The 21,425-nt window shown below is 41.6% G+C and overlaps 1 protein-coding gene and 1 long non-coding RNA gene across 7 annotated transcripts in view; both read left to right on the top strand.

Moving 5' to 3' along the window:
* LOC310835347 overlaps positions 1-21,425 on the top strand; it is a 277,237-nt gene that overhangs the window by 141,142 nt on the left and 114,670 nt on the right. The gene's annotated exons all lie outside the window — the stretch shown is intronic.
* Positions 1-21,425, top strand: part of SLC24A2 (solute carrier family 24 member 2) — a 93,073-nt gene that overhangs the window by 35,826 nt on the left and 35,822 nt on the right. For 4 of the 6 annotated variants that reach the window (XM_083718990.1, XM_083718986.1, XM_083718987.1 and 1 more), the window contains exon 3: positions 20,559-20,588. The exons of the other annotated variants lie outside the window; for them this stretch is intronic. In XM_083718990.1, coding sequence (XP_083575116.1) covers positions 20,559-20,588 — 30 coding nt within the window. The remainder of the gene's footprint in view (positions 1-20,558; positions 20,589-21,425) is intronic. 6 annotated transcript variants of the gene reach the window in all.

Here is a 21,425-nt window from a genome sequence, read left to right as displayed (position 1 = left end):
AAATGCTAGGATACCCTTTCCGACTGGAACCTTGACAGCTTTAAGGCCATGTGTGCACTTTTAATAGGAAATATGACATTAATAATGGATGGTGTTTAGCAAATATGGATATATGTAGAAACACTTAAGCTGCCCAGAGTGCTGCCTGGCATTCTGAATGCATCATGTTTAACTTTGACAAATGTGTGCGTTTAGTTTCTTTTTATACTATAACTTCAGAAATTTCTGTAGCATGAAATCTTCCTCCTCCAGTTATGGTTTTATCCTGAAGAACATGCAATAGAAACCTTCATTTAAATCCCCAAAGGTTTTAAAGCAGGCATAGGCAAACTCGCCCTCCAGATGTTTTGGGACTACAACTCCCATCATCCTTAGTTAACAGGACCAGTGGTCAGGGATGATGGGAGTTGTAGTCCCAAAACATCTGGAGTGCCGAGTTAGCCTATGCCTGTTTTAAAGAGTCTTCTTGCAGGCTAAGGAACTAGCCAATGGGAGCGAAGTGCCAGAATCATCAGGTAAGGACAGAGAGCAGAACAGGTGTTCACAGAACTCCTTATGTCACTGCTAGTGACTAAATGCTTAGGTTAAATTCCTTATGCCGGTTATGGAGACTTGGCTCATTCCAGGATTATTTCTGTGACCAGGGATTGCTCAGGCTAAAATTACCTGCACATTGATTTATGTTGTAGTGCAGAAGAGATAAACCAATAAGTTTATATATTTTATATATATATATATATTTAAAAAATAGCTTTTAAATTCCATCTTGCTTGGCTTGACAAAATAATTTTTTGCTTGTGGTTTGCAAACCTAAAATTATGTAGCCCAGTATGTGTTCTGAATGAAATCTTTCCATAAAATGAAATTTTACCTTAGAAACCCAGGCAACGGATCTACAAATCTGAAAGTACTTTCGTTTTCTTTGCTGGCTTAAGTAGATATGCTCCAAAATAATCTTCAAGGATCATCTTAGCACAGGTTGAGCAAGTGATTTGTATTTAGGCTTGAGGGGGGAAATAGCACAAATTATCCCAATATGTGTTATTCGTTCTGTATAGAACAGGTTCACTCGTTTTTGACACAGTCCCCAGATATTTTAAAAATGGGGAAGGGTATTCAATAAAAAAGAAGTGTTCAAAATGTGGGGGAGGGTCTCCAGTACTATCAAAAATGTTTGCCAGAAGTACACAGGTTGTTCCAGCCAAACTCTGATTTTAATGAAAAGGAAGGTATTTTCTTCAGTACCATGGAGAGCACCTTGCTATCTCAGAAGTCATTGCTGAAGCAAGATTCATACAACAGCAGAGTTGGGACTGATGCATAATACCATTTTATATATCAAAAACACAGCTGTGGCACTCATGTTAGCTGCTCCACTTGCAAAATAAAATAAAATAAAATAAAATAAAATAAAATAAAATAAAATAAAATAAAATAAAGCAGTCAGTAATTTCCTACAAGTACAGATCACTGCTGAATAAATGACCACTTCGTTCACAATTAAGGTGAAGATAAGTTGGACCCTTTTACATTACCCAGTTAAACTGAGTAAAGAAAGCTGATTTATGAAAATGGATGCTTACTGTTGGTGCAAAAGGATCTTTTTAAAGGAATCTGTGAATAATGCTCATAATTATATTGGCATAAGGCAATACACCGAGAAAACACATTATTACACAAAAGGCCTAAATATGAAATATTGGACAATTTCAGATAAAGCACAGTGCTAAATTGTGATAAAAGACCAAGTACAAGAAATGTGGGCATGACCTAAATGGCATTTACAGTTGCAGAATCTCAAGGAAAATGGAAGTTAATCAGTGAACATCTGCTACCATTTTCAGAACTAGCATGCTAGCTAAATACCCAATCAGGAACCATTGTGGTTGTGCTTAGATTAAGTATGAATAATAGTCATTTTTCCTCTTATGTCACCAATGAAACATTATAAAGTGTTGGCATATTGATGTGGGAGGTGGGTTCAAAGTAGAGGTAATAGCTGCTGCTGTTGTTGTTGTTAAAAAATGATAAACCAGATTGAACCAAATGTTGATGATGGGGATTGTTCGTTTTCTGGAATGCTAGCGTTATGTCATGAAATTCAATCACATTGGGGTTATTTGTTAATCTCTCTCAAGGAGGGCTATTTTTTGAACTGTTTTGTACCAATCGTCTATCATTGTGCCAGAAAGGTCTTCCAATTAAAATTTGTAACGAGGGGTAAACATAACAGCAAAAAATCTGAGTCTATTTAAGGATAATTATGAAAAATGTTGGTCTGAAATTAAGAGAGACTTGGACAGTTGGTCAAAATTGAAGCTTTCTTTGTTAGGCCGAATTGCTGCTATTAAGATGAATGTATTGCCTAAGATGTTGTTTTTATTTCAAACATTGCAAATTGTGGATAAGACGGAGTGCTTCAGGAAGTGGCAGAGAGATATTTCTAAATTTGTCTGGCAGGGCAAAAAGCCCAGAATTAAGTTTAAGATATTAACTGATGCGAAAGAAAGAGGGGGCTTTGCCCTGCCAGACTTAAGGTTGTACTACGAAGCCGCAGCTTTCTGCTGGCTAAAAGACTGGCTACTTCTAGAGGACACTGATGTGTTAGATTTAGAAGGTTTTAACAATGCATTTGGCTGGCATGCATACTTATGGTATGACAAAGTTAAGATCAATAAGGCCTTTAAGAACCATATTGTCAGGAAAGCAGTGTTTAATGTCTGGACAAAATACAAAGACCTATTGGAAAATAAAACTCCAAGATGGCTATCACCTCTGGAGGCTAAGGCCCGAAAAAGACCCAATATGGAGGCCAAATGGCCGAAATATTGGGAAATAATAGAGAAAGAGGGTAACAATTGGAAATTGCAGAGTTTGGAAAAAATGAAAGATAAAGTGCGAGACTGGTTACATTACGCTCAGATTCAAGAAATTTTTAAAAAGGATAAAAAGTTAGGATTCCAGGTGGAGAAATCGAAGTTGGAAACAGAATTGTTAGAACCTAAGACTAAAGTACTTTCAAGAATGTATAACTTGCTGTTGAAATGGAATACACAAGATGAAATGGTTAAGTCGGCCATGATAAAGTGGGCACAGGATATTGGGCATAATATTATGTTTGAGGATTGGGAAAGGTTGTGGACCACGGGGATGAACTTCACGGCATGTAATGCTCTGAAGGAAAATGTAATGAAAATGATTTATAGGTGGTACATGACCCCAGTTAAACTAGCCAAAATATGCCATGTGCCAGACAACAAATGTTGGAAATGTAAGGAAAATGAAGGAACATTCTTTCACCTCTGGTGGACTTGTCCCAGGGTGAAGGTCTTCTGGGAAATGATATATAATGAGCTGAAAAAGGTATTTAAGTATACCTTCCTTAAGAAACCAGAGGCCTTCCTCCTGGGCATTGTCGGCCAGATGGTGCCAAAGAAGGACCGAACATTCTTTTTGTACGCAACAGCAGCAGCAAGGATACTTATCGCCAAGAAGTGGAAAACTCAAGATCTACCCACTCTGGAAGAATGGCAGATGCAGCTGATGGACTATATGCAACTGGCCGAGATGACTGGCAGAATTCGAGACCTGGGAGAAGAGAGGGTTGAAGAAGATTGGAGGAAATTTAAGATTTATTTACAAAAATATTGTGATTTGGCGGAAAGTTAAGTAGGATGTTCGATCATAAATAATTGGCCACCACAAAATCGGATCGAAATGGGATGTAAAGTGAGATTAAGAGAAACTAATTTACAGAGGATTATATTTAAATGAGTGGTTATAAAATTTGCAAATTAGATGATAAATTGCTGGGAAAAATTTATGATGATGAAAATGGCAGCGGGAGATGTGAGGAAGTCCAAAGAAGTTATGAAACTTTGTTGAGATAAAAGAAAGGTTGTTTATTTCTGTACTTTATTTTGTAAAAACCCCTAATAAAAATTTATTAAAAAAAAAAAAAAAAAAAAAAAGAAAAAGAACAAGCATCCAGCAATTGTATGTTCCATCAGAGGGCATAGTCTGCGAGCCACAAAAGCTGGCAAGTCTAAAATGGAGTCATGTGATTGTCTTACGTATATAGTTGGCTGGAAAAGAAGCCATTAAGTTCTGTTGAATCTTTCTGTGTGATTTTATAACTATATTGTTCTTTGTATGAGTGTCAGTTATCGTTGACATGATAGCGTGGCATGGTACAGATAATGTACTGCTCTAAATCAAGATGGGGGAGTGCAGTGGCTTAAACATAGATTGCATTGCCCCTTGAAGGCATTTGCTATCCTCTGTGAAATTGGAATGAACAATCAAAATCAGAATTGAAATATTGACTTGTCCTTACAACTTAGGGCAGGCACCCCCAAAGTCAGCCCTCCAGGGACTACAGTTCTCATCATCCCTGACCACTGGTCCTGTTAGCTAGGAATGATGGGAGTTGTAGTCCTAAAACAGCTGGAGGGCCGAGTTTGGGGATGCCTGACTTGGAGGTATGGCACCACTGTTATACACTGATGGGTGGTGGAAGAGTTCTGAGACTCAGAAATGTGCCACACTGAGAAAAGCTCATGGCTGGTGTGAGCTCTTCAGTCTCTTAAGTTGTTGATCTTAATATCACATCACTATAATGCTTGTAGAGGGATGCAGGTGGCACTGTGGGTTAAACCACAGAGCCTAGGACTTGCCAATCAGAAGGTCAGCTGTTCGAATCCCCATGACGGGGTGAGCTCCCGTTGCTTGGTCCCTGCTCCTGCCCACTTAGCAGTTTGAAAGCACGTCAAACTGCAAGTAGGTAATAGGTACCACTCCGGCAGGAAGGTAAACAGCATTTCCATGCGCTACTCTGGTTCACCAGAAGCAGCTTAGTCATGCTGGCCACATGACCTGGAAGCTGTACGCCAGCTCCCTCGGCCAATAAAGCAAGATGAGCGCCGCAACCCCAGAGTCATCTGCAACTGGACCTGATGGTCAGGGGACCCTTTGCCTTTACCTTTACAGCTTCCAAAGCGAGCCTCTTGATCCAGCTACCGCTCCTCAAAAGCCTGGCATTCTAACTTGGCAAGTTTGCTTATATGTTGACATAAAGGTAAAGGGACCCCTGACCATTAGGTCCAGTCGTGACCGACTCTGGGGTTGCGGCGCTCATCTCGCTTTATTGGCCGAGGGAGCCGGTGTTTGTCCACAGAGAGCTTCTGCGTCATGTGGCCAGCATGACCAAGCTGCTTCTGGTGAACCAGAGCAGCGCACGGAAACGCCGTTTACCTTCCCGCTGGAGCGGTACCTATTTATCTACTTGCACTTTGATGTGCTTTCAAACTGCTAGGTTGGCAGGAGCAGGGACTTACCCCGTCGCGGGGATTCGAACCGCCGACCTTCTGATCAGCAAGTCCTAGGCTCAGTGATTTAACCCGCAGCGCCACCCGCATCCCTTATATGTTGACATATTTTAGGGTAAATCGACATTATGAACTTGAACTGTTTAAGCCTGGGACCCTGTTCACATTCACCTTAGAATAAGCACCATTTAATTCCATGGAACTTGCTTCTGAGCAGACGTGTAAGATTATAGCTTACAATTTTATGAACTCTTTCCTGATGTGTGCTTTATAGAATAGACTTTTGAATAAATATGCATAGGATTTCACTGTGAAACCAGGATAGATGATAGATAGATAGATAGATAGATAGATAGATAGATAGATAGATAGATGATAGATGATAGATAGATGATAGATAGATAGATGATGGATGATATAGTAGTTTTCTGATGATACTAGAAATACTTCATTTATGCAATACTCAAATACTAAGATCCCCTCCTAAATTACAGTTCCTGGTTTATCTCCTTTTTGGTAGAGAGTCTATATACTCTGTTCTATAGAATTGCAGTAGATTTATTCTCTCCTGTGTGTTCTCCATACATTGGATTGTCTCTTTGCACTAAAGTACCGCTTTATAATCAGTGTTAGGATTGGTTAGAGACAGAGGATGCCACAAGAAAAAGGAAGGAGCAAGGAAAATGAAAGGGTGGCTTTTTTATTTAATTCTTGAATATTTAATATCAATAAACAGTTAATGGCTGAACATTTATTTTTAAAAAAACTATTTTGATGGCACCAACATCCATAGAGGCTATATACCTTCACCCATCTCAGTTCTTTGCAGAAACAAGGTGCACCTGCTCCCTCTCTTTCTAAAATTAGGTCTCATTCGATATTGTGAGTCTTCCTTATCTGCACAATCAAAGGCATTCTCTGTCAAAGGCAGGAAGAGATTTCAAACGATTTCCAGTTTCTCAGAAAGAAATCCTTAGACAACAGCTCTGCCAGGAATCTCAAGATTAGACGTGTCCTCCCCAAAACTAGTTAAGCTTTTTAAAACAATAGCCGCTTCTCTTTGTTGAATCTTGCAAAAGCACGATGCCTCCTGCAGGTCTACAAATAACAACACTTTGGAGGTCCCAAGCCTCAAGGAGGTTAGATTGGTCTCAACTAGGGCCAGGGCCTTTTCAGCACTGGCCCCGACTTGGTGGAATGCTCTGTCACAAGAGACTAGGGCCCTGCGGGACTTGACATCTTTCCGCAGGGCCTGCAAGACAGAGCTGTTCTGCCTGGCCTTTGGTTTAGACTCGGTCTGACCCTTATATTTCCCTGCCCTTATGATTTATCAGCTACTTTAAAATGAGGCTGCATTTTAAATTGCATTTTAACCTATATTTGAAAGTGGTTTGTTTCTCTCCCCTATTATGTTTTTACTGTGATTTTATTGGTGTTAGCCGCTCTGAGCCTGGCTCTGGCTGGGGAGGGCGGGGTATAAATAAATTTTATTTATTATTATTATTATTATTATTATTATTATTCTCATCATCATCAGATTTCACGGTCCTGGCATATTTTCACACAACGCAGGCATGATCTAGGGATCACTTGTGTTGTTGGCATCTGTCTATTTCGAGAGGGGTGCATCTCTGGGGGTGAAGTTAAACCACTGCATTAGCAGCACTGAAGAGTGGTATCCAGTGTAGTGCAGGAAGATTTTCCCTCCTGCGCACACCCCCCAAATCTGGACCACAGAGCTGCTCAACCCTCCAAAGAAGATGAGTAGAAGCAAGCAGAGGGGAGGACAGTGGCATGCCGTAGGATAATAATAATAATAATAATAATAATAATAATAATAATAATAATATTTTATTTATACCCTGCCCATCTGGCTGAGTTTCCCCAGCCACTCTGGGTGGCTCCTAATTGTTAAAAACAACACATCATTAAATATTAAAAAGTTCCCGAAACAGGGCTGCCTTCAGATGTCTTTTAATGATAAGATAGCTGCTTATTTCCTTGACATCTGACGGGAGGGCATTCCACAGAGCGGGCGCTACTACCGAGAAGGGCCTCTGCCTGGTTCCCTATAACCTCACTTCTCGCAATGAGGGAACTGCCAGAAGGCCCTTGGAGATGGACCCCGGTGTCTGGGCTGAATGGTGGGGGTGGAGACGCTCCTTCAGGTATACTGGGCTGAGGCTGTTTAGGGCTTTCAAGGTCAGCACCAACACTTGGAATTGTGCTCGGAAACATCCTGGGAGCCAATGCAGATCTCTCAGGACCGGTGTTATGTGTTCCCGGTGGCCACTCCCAGTCACCAGTGGTAGTCTCTGCTGTTAGCTGTAAGCAGGCACAATTAAACTATCGCTCTGTAAGTCTGTATGTCTCAGCTATGATGTGCATGCGTTCTACGCAAGCACGCACATGTGCAAACTCTCCTGATCTTTCTCCATGGAGATTGTTCTGTGCCCATTATAATCCTTCTCAGCTGAGAACAAGATAAGGAAGCATGTTTTTGATGGTGAGGAAATAAAATATTAAGTTGTTTGCCCAATAATTGGGGGGGGGGGAGGACAGAATTCACATGTCTTTACTGCGGCATATCTCTGGTATGGGGTTCCTGGGAGGTCAGAGGGGAGGCAATGTGTTGTAAAAGAAGTGTTCCCAGATATGTTTCATGTCTTCTATCTATTGTAGAGTGGGTGACAATGTAAAAAAAAAAGGGGTTGTGATATGCACCATTGGTGTAATACTCTTTCTGTTTAGGTGAGTTCCAGAGATGTCACTTAATAATGTTGGTTCCAGATAAGATCATCTCTGGTAAAAAAACAAAATGCTTTCACATGAATGTGTAGTTCTTAGATGCTGGCAGCACTTAAGCACATGCAAGCACATGTTTTTAAAACCTCCCTGGACACAAGTAGGAGATGTCTTCTCTCAGTCAAGGATGCTTATTAATTTAAACACTTGGGTAGATATTTTCTAAATACTGCCCCTGACTGACTCCACAAATTCCTTTGAAATGGGACAAGAATGTTCTGTCCTCTAAAGAGTACAAATGTCACACACACAAAAATGGATGTGTGTGCCGTCTAGATCTAAATTTCTCTAGACAGAAACACTGTGCCAGCATTAACTTGATATATTGGAGAAGTATGCAAAGGGCATTGTAAAATGCTCTGCCTCTTATTTGAACAGCCAAGGTCAACCTGATAGCTTAATAATTTTATTTTGCAGCCTGGTTCTGTTGTTAGGTGCTATTGGTCACGCAACAACATCAAAACCTTTCAAGCTCCTTGATGTTGCATTTTGGCTGGTGCATATTTGTGTCAGGCTGAACTACCCCTTTATTACATAGAAGATTTTATGAGTGCTGTTAGCATGGGACCCTGGACCTTAGCACCTGAGCAAAAAGCCCTATACTCCACAGCAGGCAGCAGGCATTGTACTATTATTGAAATTAGTTATGTTCTATGATTTCTCTATGAGCAGAATTCATCTAAGTTGTAGCAGGGGAGGAATGAGGTCCGTTGCTGCAATGGGATTTCCCTTCAATGCCTCCTTTCACTCCCTAAATCTGCTCTGGAGGGGGCCCACGGTGGGGGGGGGGGGGAAAGCATGGACTTTCCCCCCTGCATGCGTACCCTACTTAGTTCCTATGTTTAATTCCACCATATAAATGGTAAATGAGAAAGCAGTTAATCTCTTAAAGTCTCCAGGACAAAATATCTTTGCAAAATGTATTTTCACTAGATCAGTTTTGATGTTGTTGTTGTTGTTAGTCATTTAGTTGTGTCCGACTCTTCGTGATCCCATGGACCAGAGCACGCCAGGCACTCCTGTCTTCCACTGCCTCCTGCAGTTTGGTCAAACTCATGTTGGTAGCTTCGAGAACACTGTCCAACCATCTCGTCCTCTGCCATCCTGTGCCTTGGCCAAAGGCTTGGTGGAACAGTTCTGTCTTGCAGGCCCTACGGAAAGATATCAAGTCCTGCAGGGCCCTAGTCTCTTGTGACAGAGCGTTCCACCAGATCAGGGCCACAGCTGAAAAAGCCCTGGCTCTGGTTGTGGCCCGGGATCACCATGATGTTTTGGTTTGAAGACCGTAAGTCATCAGTGGGACATATCAGGAGCGGCAGTCCCATAGGTACGAGGGTCCTAGGCTGTATAGGGCTTTAAAGGATAAAACCAGCACATTAAACCTGATCCTGTACTCCACCGGGAGCCAGTGCAGCTGGTATAGCACCGGGTGAATGTGATCCCGCAGTGAGGACACCCGCTGGAGTTTCTGGGTCAGTCTCAAGGGCAGCCCCATGTAGAGTGAGTTACAATAATCCAATCTGGAGGTGACCGTTGCGTGGATCACAGTGGCTAGGTCAGGGCGAGAGAGGTAAGGAGGAAACTGCTTAGCTTGGTGGAGATGAAAAAAGGCCGCCTTTGTTATAGCTGCAATCTGCGCCTCCATGAAAAGGGAGGTGTCGAGGAAGCAATAAAATATACATGGGGGAGGGTATTTTTATTCAGGTTCTTCTATCTTTTATCTCCGCTCTTTTCCTTTTTTGTTTTTTTAAACCAAAGAATGCATATTTAGAATCAGTTCTGAAGCTGGGAAAGTTTGCAGAGGACAAGAGCTATAGCTCAATGGAGAGAGAGGTGAAAGATGAGGTGAGGTCTCAAGTAGAGACATTCTGGATCAGGATAGCAACTGCTGGCCATGGGTCCCCTCTGAACTTGATGCATCACAGTGCTAGGGAAAGTTGTGTTCCACATGTGCTGTAGATCAAGAGAAAGGCAGATGTATGAGATTAGTTTGATTTCGTGCCAAATCCTACTTATCTTTGTGTGTGTGTCTGTGTGTGCAACACAGCTGGTTTAGCCAGCCATAAAGTACATTTGGCAAGAGTGATTTGGACGTTCTAATAATATTACTTATAAATGTGAGTTTATTGTAGTTCTTTATTAAGTAGACTTTTTTTTATTTGCTGAATAAACTTGTTCCACTGCCCAGAACTGAAAGTTTTTAATGTCATATCCATATTCCAAGAAATGACTCACCAAAGGAGTGCCAATCTCCTGGTTCCTAATGTTACCCAGATGCTCCTCTATTCTTATTTTGAGCATCCTTGTAGTTTGACCTACATAGATTCTTTTTGCATGGACACTGAATGATGTATATAGCATTGTTAGTGATTTAGTGAATGATTCCAAAGGGTAAACATTGTGTGAGTCATTTCTTGGAATATGGACATGAAATTAGACGATGGATTTTGAAATTAAGCAACAGCCCCATAAGGCTTGAATGAACTAGTGTGGTTTTTTTGTTTTGTTTTTTGTCTTCTTTTAGCCTAAATAGCATACTCATTGATTTACATTATATAATTTCCCAAAACATTGTGCATTGCTGAATAATTGTTATTTTTAATGGGGGTTGTTGTTTTTTAGACTGTGTTGTTGTTGTTTAATCGTTTAGTCGTGTCCGACTCTTCGTGACCCCATGAACAAGAGCATGCCAGGCACTCCTGTCTTCCACTGCCTCCTGCAGTTTGGTAAAACTCATGCTGGTAGCTTCGAGAACACTGTCCAACCATCTCGTCCTCTGTCGTCCCCTTCTCCTTGTGCCCTCCATCTTTCCTAACATTAGGGTCTTTTCCAGGGAGTCTTCTCTTTTCATGAGGTGGCCAAAGTATTGGAGCCTCAGCTTCAGGATCTGTCCTTCCAGTGAGCACTCAGGGCTGATTTCCTTAAGAATGGATAGGTTTGATCTTCTTGCAGTCCATGGGACTCTCAAGAGTCTCCTCCAGCACCATAATTCAAAAGCATCGATTCTTCGGCGATCAGCCTTCTTCATGGTCCAGCTCTCACTTCCATACATCACTACTGGGAAAACCATAGCTTTTACTATACGGACCTTTGTTGGCAAGGTGATGTCTCTGCTTTTTAAGATGCTGTCTAAGTTTGTCATTGCTTTTCTCCCAAGAAGCAGGCGTCTTTTAATTTTGTGGTTGCTGTCACCATCTGCAGTGATCATGGAGCCCATGAAAGTAAAATCTGTCACTGCCTCCATTTCTTCCCCTTCTATTTGCCAGGAGGTGATGGGACCAGTGGCCATGATCTTCGTTTTTTTGATGTTGAGCTTCAAACCATATTTTGCGCTCTCCTCTTTCACCCTAATTAAAAGGCTATTTAATTCCTCCTCACTTTCTGCCATCAATGTTGTGTCATCTGATTAGCCCTTGATAAAGGCCTCCTGGCCAAAATGTGGGCATTCTTCATAAATAAAGTCACCATTATTCTTCCAGCAGCTTTGCGATTCATTTCTCCCATGGTCTTTCAGATGCTTCCAGTTTTTGGTGCAATGTGAAGCAAGGATTCAAATTCCTTTTCAATCATAAGCATATCCAAACTCATGCAAGGCAAATAAATAGCAGGTGAAAAGCTCCAAAGTTATATGAAAACTTATGCGCATTAGAGTTTATCAGACATCTTAGGTTGCAGAGGAGAAGTGTTCTTGGTAGCTGCTTCCTGACTTCAGAGATAGAGGGTTTTCTTAGAGGTTCTGGCAGAATATATTTCAAAAGTTACTTAAGACACTGGGATACATATATCCTTTTTCATCTTACTTTTTTGGGGGGGATGGTGGAATCGTTCTTAACATTTTAAAAAACTTGGCTTTTTCTTCTTCTGATTTTCTTTAAAAAAAACCACACTCTTCAGAAAGCTCTAAATCATATGCAGTTTCCACTAAATGAACTTCATTTGACATTAAAGCTGACCTTTTCAGAAAGCTGCCATTTTTGTTCCTAGGTTCTCTTTGTAACTTGAGTGAGCGTTGTAGGTATTTCCCTGCTCGTGTTATGTTTTGTCATGGAAACAGACCTTCTCTGTTTGCTTCTAGCTGCAAAAAAATATGACAAAACATTGTTGTTTGATTCAGTGGTGATTCAGTTATTATCTTCACCATTGGATGCAATTAAAATGCATTTGCCAAGCTTGGAAGAAGAGAATAAATTCGCTAAAACTGTGAGTTTTATGTAACCAGCAGTAGGAACTAGGTGTACTCTGGTTGCATTATTGCTACCTCTTTCAAATCAAACATTTACAAGACTAAAGAAAATAAAATACAATAAAATAATTTTTAAAAATCTTTCCAATAGCACCTTAGAGACAAACTAAGTTAGTTATTGGTATGAGCTTTCAACTTGAGGTTGTAAAGGTAAAGGTACCCCTGACCATTAGGTCCAACTTCTGCCAGTTTCAGAAATTGTGGGTTACTTTGCACCCACAGACTCTGGTACCCAAAACCTGTAACAATATTATTTTCTTAGATACGTCAGCTTTGTTGTTGTTGTTGTTTAGTTGTTTAGTCGTGTCCGACTCTTCATGACCCCATGAACCAGAGCACGCCAGGCACTCCTGTCTTTTACTGCCTTCCGCAGTTTGGTCAAACTGATGCTGATAGCTTCGAGAACACTTTCCCACCATCTTGTCCTCTGTCGTCCCCTTCTCCTTGTGCCCTCCATCTTTCCCAACATCATAGTCTTTTCCAGGGAGTCTTCTCTTCTCATGAGGTGGCCAAAGTTTTGGAGTCTCAGCTTCAGGATCTGTCCTTCCAGTGAGCACTCAGGGCTGATTTCCTTAAGAATGGATAGGTTTGATCTTCTTGCAGTCCATGGGACTCTCAAGAGTCTCCTCCAGCACCATAATTCAAAAGCATCAATTCTTCGGCGATCAGCCTTCTTTATGGTCCAGCTTACGTATCCTTAAATGTAATTTTGGGTGCATGGTGTACACAAGCATATTTGATTCTCTCAATGATTTCAAGCAAGTATACTTAAAATGACAGCAAATATTTCATTTGGAGTGGTACTTGTGTTTAATCATTTATTCATAGCAATTCTTTGAAAAGGGCATCTCAACAACTTTTCCAGTGGAAGAATCACACAGCATGACAAGATAGCAATGCTGTAAAAACTAGCAGGACATTTTTATTTTATTTTATAAAGAAAATGAGGACTTCTATTGTTGTTGGGTTTTTAAAATATGTGTGTGTGTGGAGAGAGAGAGAGAGAGAGAGAGAGAGATGGATCACAGCCATTTTTATTATTATTTAGTGACTTCAGCTCTTAATTTTGTCATATTTTGAATAGTAGGAGTGATTTCATCCCAGCCTGGGCTGAACAAAGAAAGAAGTGTGATGCTAACTAGGTTTTTTGGACTCATACCAAAATGCAATGTGCTTTATTTGGCTACCTTAATAGGTTATAATAAGGTTTAAGGATTGTTACTCCCACAAGCCCTTTTGAGCTTATAATATATTTGCTCTTAGAGACTTTAGTCCTTATCTACCAAACACTTGTTCGGACAAGTAAACCTCCTCTATATTTTTTGTCAACTTAGGAGAAACTTTGCTTAGAAGGTTTGCAAAAATGCACGAAATCATATTCCATCTTGTAAGAACCGCTTTGCCCAAATCCTGATTCAGAGAAGTGTGGGAATCAGATCTGGGTGGGAGACCTCAAAGACCTGAGGTGGGATACCATATGGGACAAGCAACCAGCCACTTAAAACAATGTTGGCTGGAATTAAAAAAGTCCATACTCAAGGTTGAACATAGTTGCCATCTCATCCTAGTACGGGTGCATTATATGAACTGATCTTCAGCATCATTATGTTGGCAGTGTTATAATATGGAGGCTCTCTAATATGTATGTGGTGGGGTGGTAAAGTTTTTGGGGAGATTTCAGAAATTGTTCCACACATAACCCCACTAATGTATATTTAGCACATCTCTCATTATATGACAGCAAAGCAATATTGATTATATACAATGGCTCATTGATACTTCTGGCAGCAGTAATATTGGAAGTGGTAAGATACTAGAAGCAACTTTCTGAAGACTCCATGTCTGTCAAATGTTACTAAAGGATCTGACCTCCCAAGACCACCAACAGATCTCTTTCTGAGGAGATAATTTAGCTTGGACATTTTGGTAGCAAAATTAAACACCAAAAAGACTGGGCTTAGAATATACATTCCTTTGAAACTTGTATGAGGAAAATGATTTGGGAAACTTGTTTGTATTTTGGAATGTTAATTGTGCTGTTTGAAACCAAATAAAAATGCGTCCATATATTTGTTCAGCTAGTCAGAATAGGCAGTAAGCATCATCTGCATCCTGTATGAGGAGAGAGAGACGTTTGCCCTCCACAACAGGTCAGGTCACCATGTGCCAGTTAACTTAGAATAGCTTGATACCAGAGATGAAGGTTAGGAGACCGTTTTCTTTTTGTGTTTGGAAGATCACAGTCATACAGGTAAAGTGCCAGGAATAATTAGAAGAGACAATGCTTCAGTCCCCAGTAGGTGCTGAACGCTTTATCTGTAATGAAGAACTTGCTGTTCAGGTTTTGTGCTGTTTTGTTCTGATTAACTGGCAAGCGAGTTGCCCATATAGTGCATTCTCATGGTAGCGGCAATGCTGTCTTTCTGAATAATCGTCACAAGGATGTAATATGAGTTAGTACTGTGTTAGACAGTACTAAAGATCGTGTTCAACAAGTCAGGTTGTACCCTTGCTGCATAATTTGTTTGACTTCTATACTGATTGTCTCGCCTCTGTTTGGGGGCAATTCTTACACGTCCAACATCTCAGTCCCAAATCTGTTTACTTGGAGCTATTTGTCCCACTTATTCTCAGTAAATCTGCTTAGAAACTCTAGAGACCCTGCAGCTACAATCCTACACATACACACAACTTAGATTTAATGATTTTATGCTTTGCTATTGTTTCCCACTCTGGAAATACTTTGGAATACTGTGCCAATAACTCTTTTTTGAAAAGAAATGTGTGTGTGTTTTGGAGGGAATCATAGCACTATGGCAATAGTTCTGCCAGCACAAGCTTTTCAGCTTGCCAGGTAGAACTGTCCCCCTTTGCACTAACAGACATCCCGCTCTGGGGTGGGAAGAAGAGTGCAGAAAGCCCCATTGCACTAACAGACATTCCCCTCTTGGTCTCTGATGATGATGATGATGATGATGATGATAGCACAGCTCTGTTTGCCGCTGACATCTCGTACCAAATCCAAATACTGTATAGGTCTGAAAAGTATTACGTACAGAGAAAATCACTCCTCCTTCACTGAGCACAGGTGTCAATCATCATGTAGTCAAAATGGCACCACCTGCACATAAGAGGAAGGTGTTAGGCGGCTCAGAAGAACCCCAAGATTTGCAGTAATGCAAAAAAAAAAAGAAATCTTTAGGAACACCTTCCCCCCAAACAGCTCATTGAGGACTCAGTGGGCACAGAATGCTGCCTGAAAGGAAAAATGGAAAAGTAGGAATTGAACATCATGGAAAATGGCATGGCTGAGAGGAACAGGGACATCTTGGGCAGATTCCATTGGCTTCCCCCGTTTTCAGATTTCAGGGGGTGGGAGATGATTCTTACGTAAGACAAAACAACTCCATCCACACACAAGAGAGCAGGTACTGTGAGGTTTGGGTGAACCCAGAGATTTGCAGAAGTACAAGGAATCTTGGGGGGTGGGGTGGATATCTAATGGGGAGGAACCTGAAACAATCCATTGGGGACTGAGCAGGATCAGCAGCCCTGAAGTGCTGAATCACTTGGAAATGCAAACAGAGCAAGGAATGGAATGGAATGGGCTGACTGGTGAGGAGAGTTGCGATGGGGCAGGAGAGGCTAGCTGAAAGAACAAGGAGGAAGCCCAGAGAAAGTGGAAGGTAGGCACTCATACCTTGGTCTTTTCCATTATTGTCCTCTGTCTCCTTCCCTTTACTCCTTTTGGAGAAATTAGGAGAAATCTGTTTCCAGGGCAGATAGATATAGATATAGATTAGATAGATATAGATTAGATAGATATAGATATAGATTAGATATAGACATAGACATAGACATAGACGTAGATATTTCCCAGTAGTGATGTATGGAAGTGAAAGCTGAACCATAAAGAAGGCTGATCGCTGAAGAATTGATGCTTTTGAATTATGGTCTGGAGGAGACTCTTGAGAGTCCTATGGACTGCAAGAAGATCAAACCTCTCCATTCTGAAGAAAATCAGCCCTGAGTGCTCACTAGAAGGACAGATCGTGAAGCTGAGGCTCCAGTACTTTGGCCACTTCACGAGAAGAGAAGACTCCCTGGAAAAGACCCTGGTGTTAGGAAAGATGGAGGGCACAATGATAAGGGGACGACAGAGGACGAGATGTTTGGACAGTGTTCTCTAAGCTACCAACATGTGTTTGACCAAACTGCGGGAGGCAGTGGAAGACAGGAGTGCCTGGCGTGCTCTGGTCCATGGGGTCACGAAGAGTCGGACACGACTAAACGACTAAACAACAACAACAATAGTTGGGTAGTGGGTTGAAGTCATCAACACTTGATTGGAGCCCAGGAAGCTGTAGAACAAAAGTACCACTCACAGTAGCGATTCGGCAGGATGGTAAATTGTATCTGCAGATAAGCTTGTGAAGAAAATCACCTGTGCTTCTACAACAGAAGAACCCTTTTCCATTTTGACACCAGTTGACTTTTCCTTGGCGTAATAAGTTAAAAAAAGAGGAAGGGAAAGTTTTCTCATCTAGTCTACCACATCGTCTACCACAATTTACATGTAGCTTCTATGGGGCTTTAAGCAAAGTCTTCCTTAGGTTGGAGACCTTAGTCCTGCTATCTAGACATCTCAACTCTTCATCTAGAGCAGGCATGGCCCTCCAGCAGTTTTGGGACTACAACTCCCATCATCCCTAGCTGATAGGATCAGGGGTCAGGGATGATGGGAATTGTAGTCCCAAAACAGTTGGAGGGCCAAGTTTGGCCAGGCCTGATCTAGAGTTTCTGCAGATTGAAGTTGGAACTCTGTTGTACCCTCTACTGCTGAACTGTGGAACCTCCCATAATTAATTTCTTTTTAGCCCACATCCCAACAATTCCCTAAATATCAGAGTTCATTCTTCAAAAAAACTGGATCAAATTGAATATAGGAAAGTTCAGCTTGCTTTTTATCTTCTGCCAGTGGTTCTCCTTCTGAGATCAACTACAAACGAGCCATATCTATTGGCCTGAGATGGAAATTCTGTTATGTAAATTGTGGGTTCGCTTACTTTATATCATGTTTATTATTGCATAGTATGTTCAGTGTACAGCATACTCTGCAATGTTTTGCATCACTAAAACTTACAAATTGGGTTGTGGCTGGTTTCCCTAATAGCTTGTGGCTTGAAATACCAGGAATGTGCTTATTAAAGTATCTTTGAACAGTTCGGGCATCTCTGGAGCAGGGCCAGCCATGGACATTTTGCCACCAGAGGCAAACCAGAAATTGCTGCCCGGTTTCCTCCTCCTCCACTGTGCACCCAACATGCATTAGATGTCAATCAGGCAAAGGCCTGGTTAAAGAGGAACTTTTTCTATCTATTATCATTTATTATAAAATGTAAAGGGACCCCTGACCATTAGGTCCAGTTGCGGCCGACTCTGGGGTTGCGGCGCTCATCTCGCTTTATTGGCCGAGGGAGCCAGCGTACAGCTTCTGGGTCATGTGGCCAGCATGACTAAGCCGCTTCCGGCAAACCAGAGCAGTACACAGAAATGCCGTTTTCCTTCCCGCCGGAGCGGTACCTATTTATCTACTTGCACTTTGACTTGCTTTTGAACTGCTAGGTTGGCAGGAGCAGGGACCGAGCAAGACTTCCAGGTTAGCGCCATCGCCGAATGGCGGATTCCCTCCGAGCTCCGGAGGGAATCGGCTCAGCAGGGGTCGGGTCCTGCCGCGGCGGCGACGCGGGGACCCTAAAAAACCACAGGCGCGGAAGCCTGTGGACCTGGTGACTCGGCGGGCACCATTTGTGCCCCCCCGACCTGCAAAGGAGCCTTTTTAAAGGCTGCGGAACGGGGGACGGGGAGCGGCGTGGTGCTGAGAGTCCTCTGCTTCCCCTGCTGAGTGAAGCTGCATGCCATGGACGGAGAGCGCTGACCTTTTCCTGTGAACATTCGGATTAAAAGCAACAACCCGTGAGTAATACGGAAATTGAACTTATATATAAAAAAAAGAATTTTTCTGAATTTGGCACGATTGGGGAAGACGCAAAGAGGAAGTCCATCTCCCCTGCCTTGTAAACAACCTGAAGCAAGGACTAAATAATTAAGGTCGAGAGAATATCTCCTTTTTAGTGGATAAAACTATTAATTACACGGATTGACAGTATAAGTAATTGTGCTGGAGGATAAGAGCTAACACTGAGAGCCAAAGTGCCCCCCCCCGAGACCCGGGAGCGATCCGCAATAGGAGCCTGCCGAGGAGACATAGAAGACTTTGACAGCTGTCAAATTAGCTGTCAATGTGGGAAAAAATAGATAACTTTGTTTCTGATGTTTCTGCTGGTTACATTAGCTACAATATAGTGATAAATTGTTGAAAATAAAGAAGAATTGAAACAAGTTAACTGGACTTTTGGGCTGGAAGTGTAAGGAATACTCAATAACCAGAATCCCCCTAGAGGGGGTTCAGGGACACTACAAGAATGGAAATAGGTCAAAAAATACTAGCTGATCTCGACGAGGTTGCTTTTCTCGTGAGAAAACTGGTAGAGCAGAGTCATGTTTTGTCTACAGTCCAGGCAGCTGAACAAGAAAAGAAACTTGAGAAACTGGAGGAAGTGGAGAAAGAGATATTTGTTGAACAAGAGCACCAGGAAGGAGGGGCTGAAATGTTGCAGAAGGCAAAAGAGAGCCGGAGGCCTGTCAAGATGGATATAAAAGGAAAAAAGGGTTGGATGATGAAAATTTGGTTTGAACTGAAGAAGGAGGAATGGGAAGATCTCCCTTTGTGGAGATCTGAAGATTTTGGGACATTTGGACCTAAAAGGATTAAGAAACAAGTTTTGAGCTCCACCTTTAAATTTGGAGGCCCGGCCGGATGGAACATGGACAATTTTGGGACAGAGCCCTTCCGAGATTTGGTGGCTAATACAAAGGACTATCAAAAAAACCGGCAGAAAGGAACTGAGAGAGAATTAAGAGCCTCTGACGTGAGGAATCCAGGCTGATAGTAGACAGACTAATGGACAATGGTTTGGGGATTGAAACCGGGAAAGGGAGGGTGGGGTTCGGGAATCCGAAGGGTGTACAAATACATTTTGATCCTTTCTATTGTTTCTTTTTTTTTGTATCGCTATTAGTACAAAAATGGGGAATTCGTGTAAGGGAAACTGGGTTGACCTTAGAAAAAGTCTTTAAGTATAATGATCAATGCATATAAGTTAAAACTTGATACATAAATTGAATTAAGTATAATAACAAACTAGGGTTAAAAATTAAGGATAAGAACTTGTTGAACAAATATTTGGACACGGAATTCAAGAAGGGGAGATGAGGGGAAGTCGTAGAAAAAAGTTATCGAAAATAAGGATTGTAAATGTTGAATGCTTTTTTTTCTTTTTTAACTCTGTTTTTTCTCTTTTGTTCTTTGTTTTTATTTTTTGTATTATCTGAAACTCCAATAAATATCATTTAAAAAAAGAGAGAGAGCAGGGACCGAGCAACAGGAGCTCACCCCATTGCGGGGATTCGAACCGCCGACCTTCTGATCGGCAAGTCCTAGGCTCTGTGGTTTGACCCACAGCACCACTCGTGTCCCATTATTTATTTATTATACTTGTCTTGTAAAGGCCAAGCTAGATGTGAGGGGATATGGAATTAATTGTGTAGATACAGTTATGTGCACTTAAATAAATTTGTAAATAACATCCACGGGAAGCCTCCAAGTTGTTGGGGATTGGGATGTGGGACTGCTTTCCACTGTCCAAACCATTACTTCTCTGAAGAGATTTACATTTTAAGGGAAGTCCTCATTGGTCCTAAATATCAATTACAGGTATAGTAGGTATGTAGTCTCTGTTTCAAAATGTCAAGGCAATCATCCTTATTTCTTCAAGCCATTCTTCTTACAGCAGGATTACTCTGAGGTGCTTTATTTACATATTTATTTACATAGACGAATGATTCAGATGCATATGTGTCTAGAATAAATGTCTAGAGTTGCATGACACTGAGATGTGACTCTTTTCTAGAGAAAGTATGTTAGCATTTCTAGGGAGAGAGAGAAATCATTGTGCTGTCTTGACACTTTGTTTAACACTTTCTTTTGAAAACATTGGCATGCTTTACCATCCATTTTACTCTTTCGTTTTGTCTTTTCTTTTTCCTTTCCACTCATGCAGTCAAATGCCGGGGATGACCAGACACTAACGGTAGGCAGTAGCAAGTGTCTTTTTATATCTAGTCATTTTGATTCTAAAATGCATAGTCAGTTTTTTTATTATATATGTGATGATATAATTGTAAAACTTAGAATTCTAGTGCTAAAACTATTTCTGGGATTTTACTTTTCCATTTCATTTGCATTTTATTGGAAGATGGATGCATATACAGAGGGACTCCATCCAACTAAGTTTTATTCACAGTTGGCCTGTTGAAATGAATGATCCTTAGTTAGGCATGCCCATTAATTTCAATAGGTCCACTGTCAAGTATGACTTAAGACTGGATACAAGTCAGAGTCTGCCATTTTTCCTTGGCCTTAATCACCAACCACATACAGTCATATCTCAGGTTCCAACACTTCAGGTTGCGTTTTCTTGGGTTACGGACCACCAAAACCCGGCAGTACTGAAACGGGTTACTTCCGGGTTTCGGCGGTCGCGCATGTGCAGAAGTGCTAAATCGTGCTTTGCGCATGCGCAGAAGCACTGTATCGCAACCCGCGCAGGCGCACCGCTGCGGGTTGCGAACGCTTTGGGTTGCGAACGTGCATCCCGCATGGATCACATTCGCAACCCGGGTGTCCACTGTCTACAATTAGTTTATTGCCCCTCTCCTTGCCGTTTTGCAGCCCACAAGAAACTGAGGTGTAGAAGCTGTCTGGCACAGTTTAGGTGAAGAATTTCACTTTCATTGCTTAACTGGCAGCCAAGGACACATTTCCTTTTCCTTTGATAGCTAAGGTAAAGGTAATGAGACCCCTGACCATTAAGTCCAGTCGTGACCAACTCTGGGGTTGCGGCGCTCATCTCGCTTTATTGGCCGAG

The sequence above is a fragment of the Podarcis gaigeae genome (genome assembly GCF_964106915.1).
Source record: "Podarcis gaigeae genome assembly, chromosome: 17".
Taxonomy (NCBI): Eukaryota; Metazoa; Chordata; class Lepidosauria; order Squamata; family Lacertidae; genus Podarcis; species Podarcis gaigeae.
Note: the sequence above shows the minus strand (reverse complement) of the source record. Positions and strands in the feature narration are given on the sequence as shown.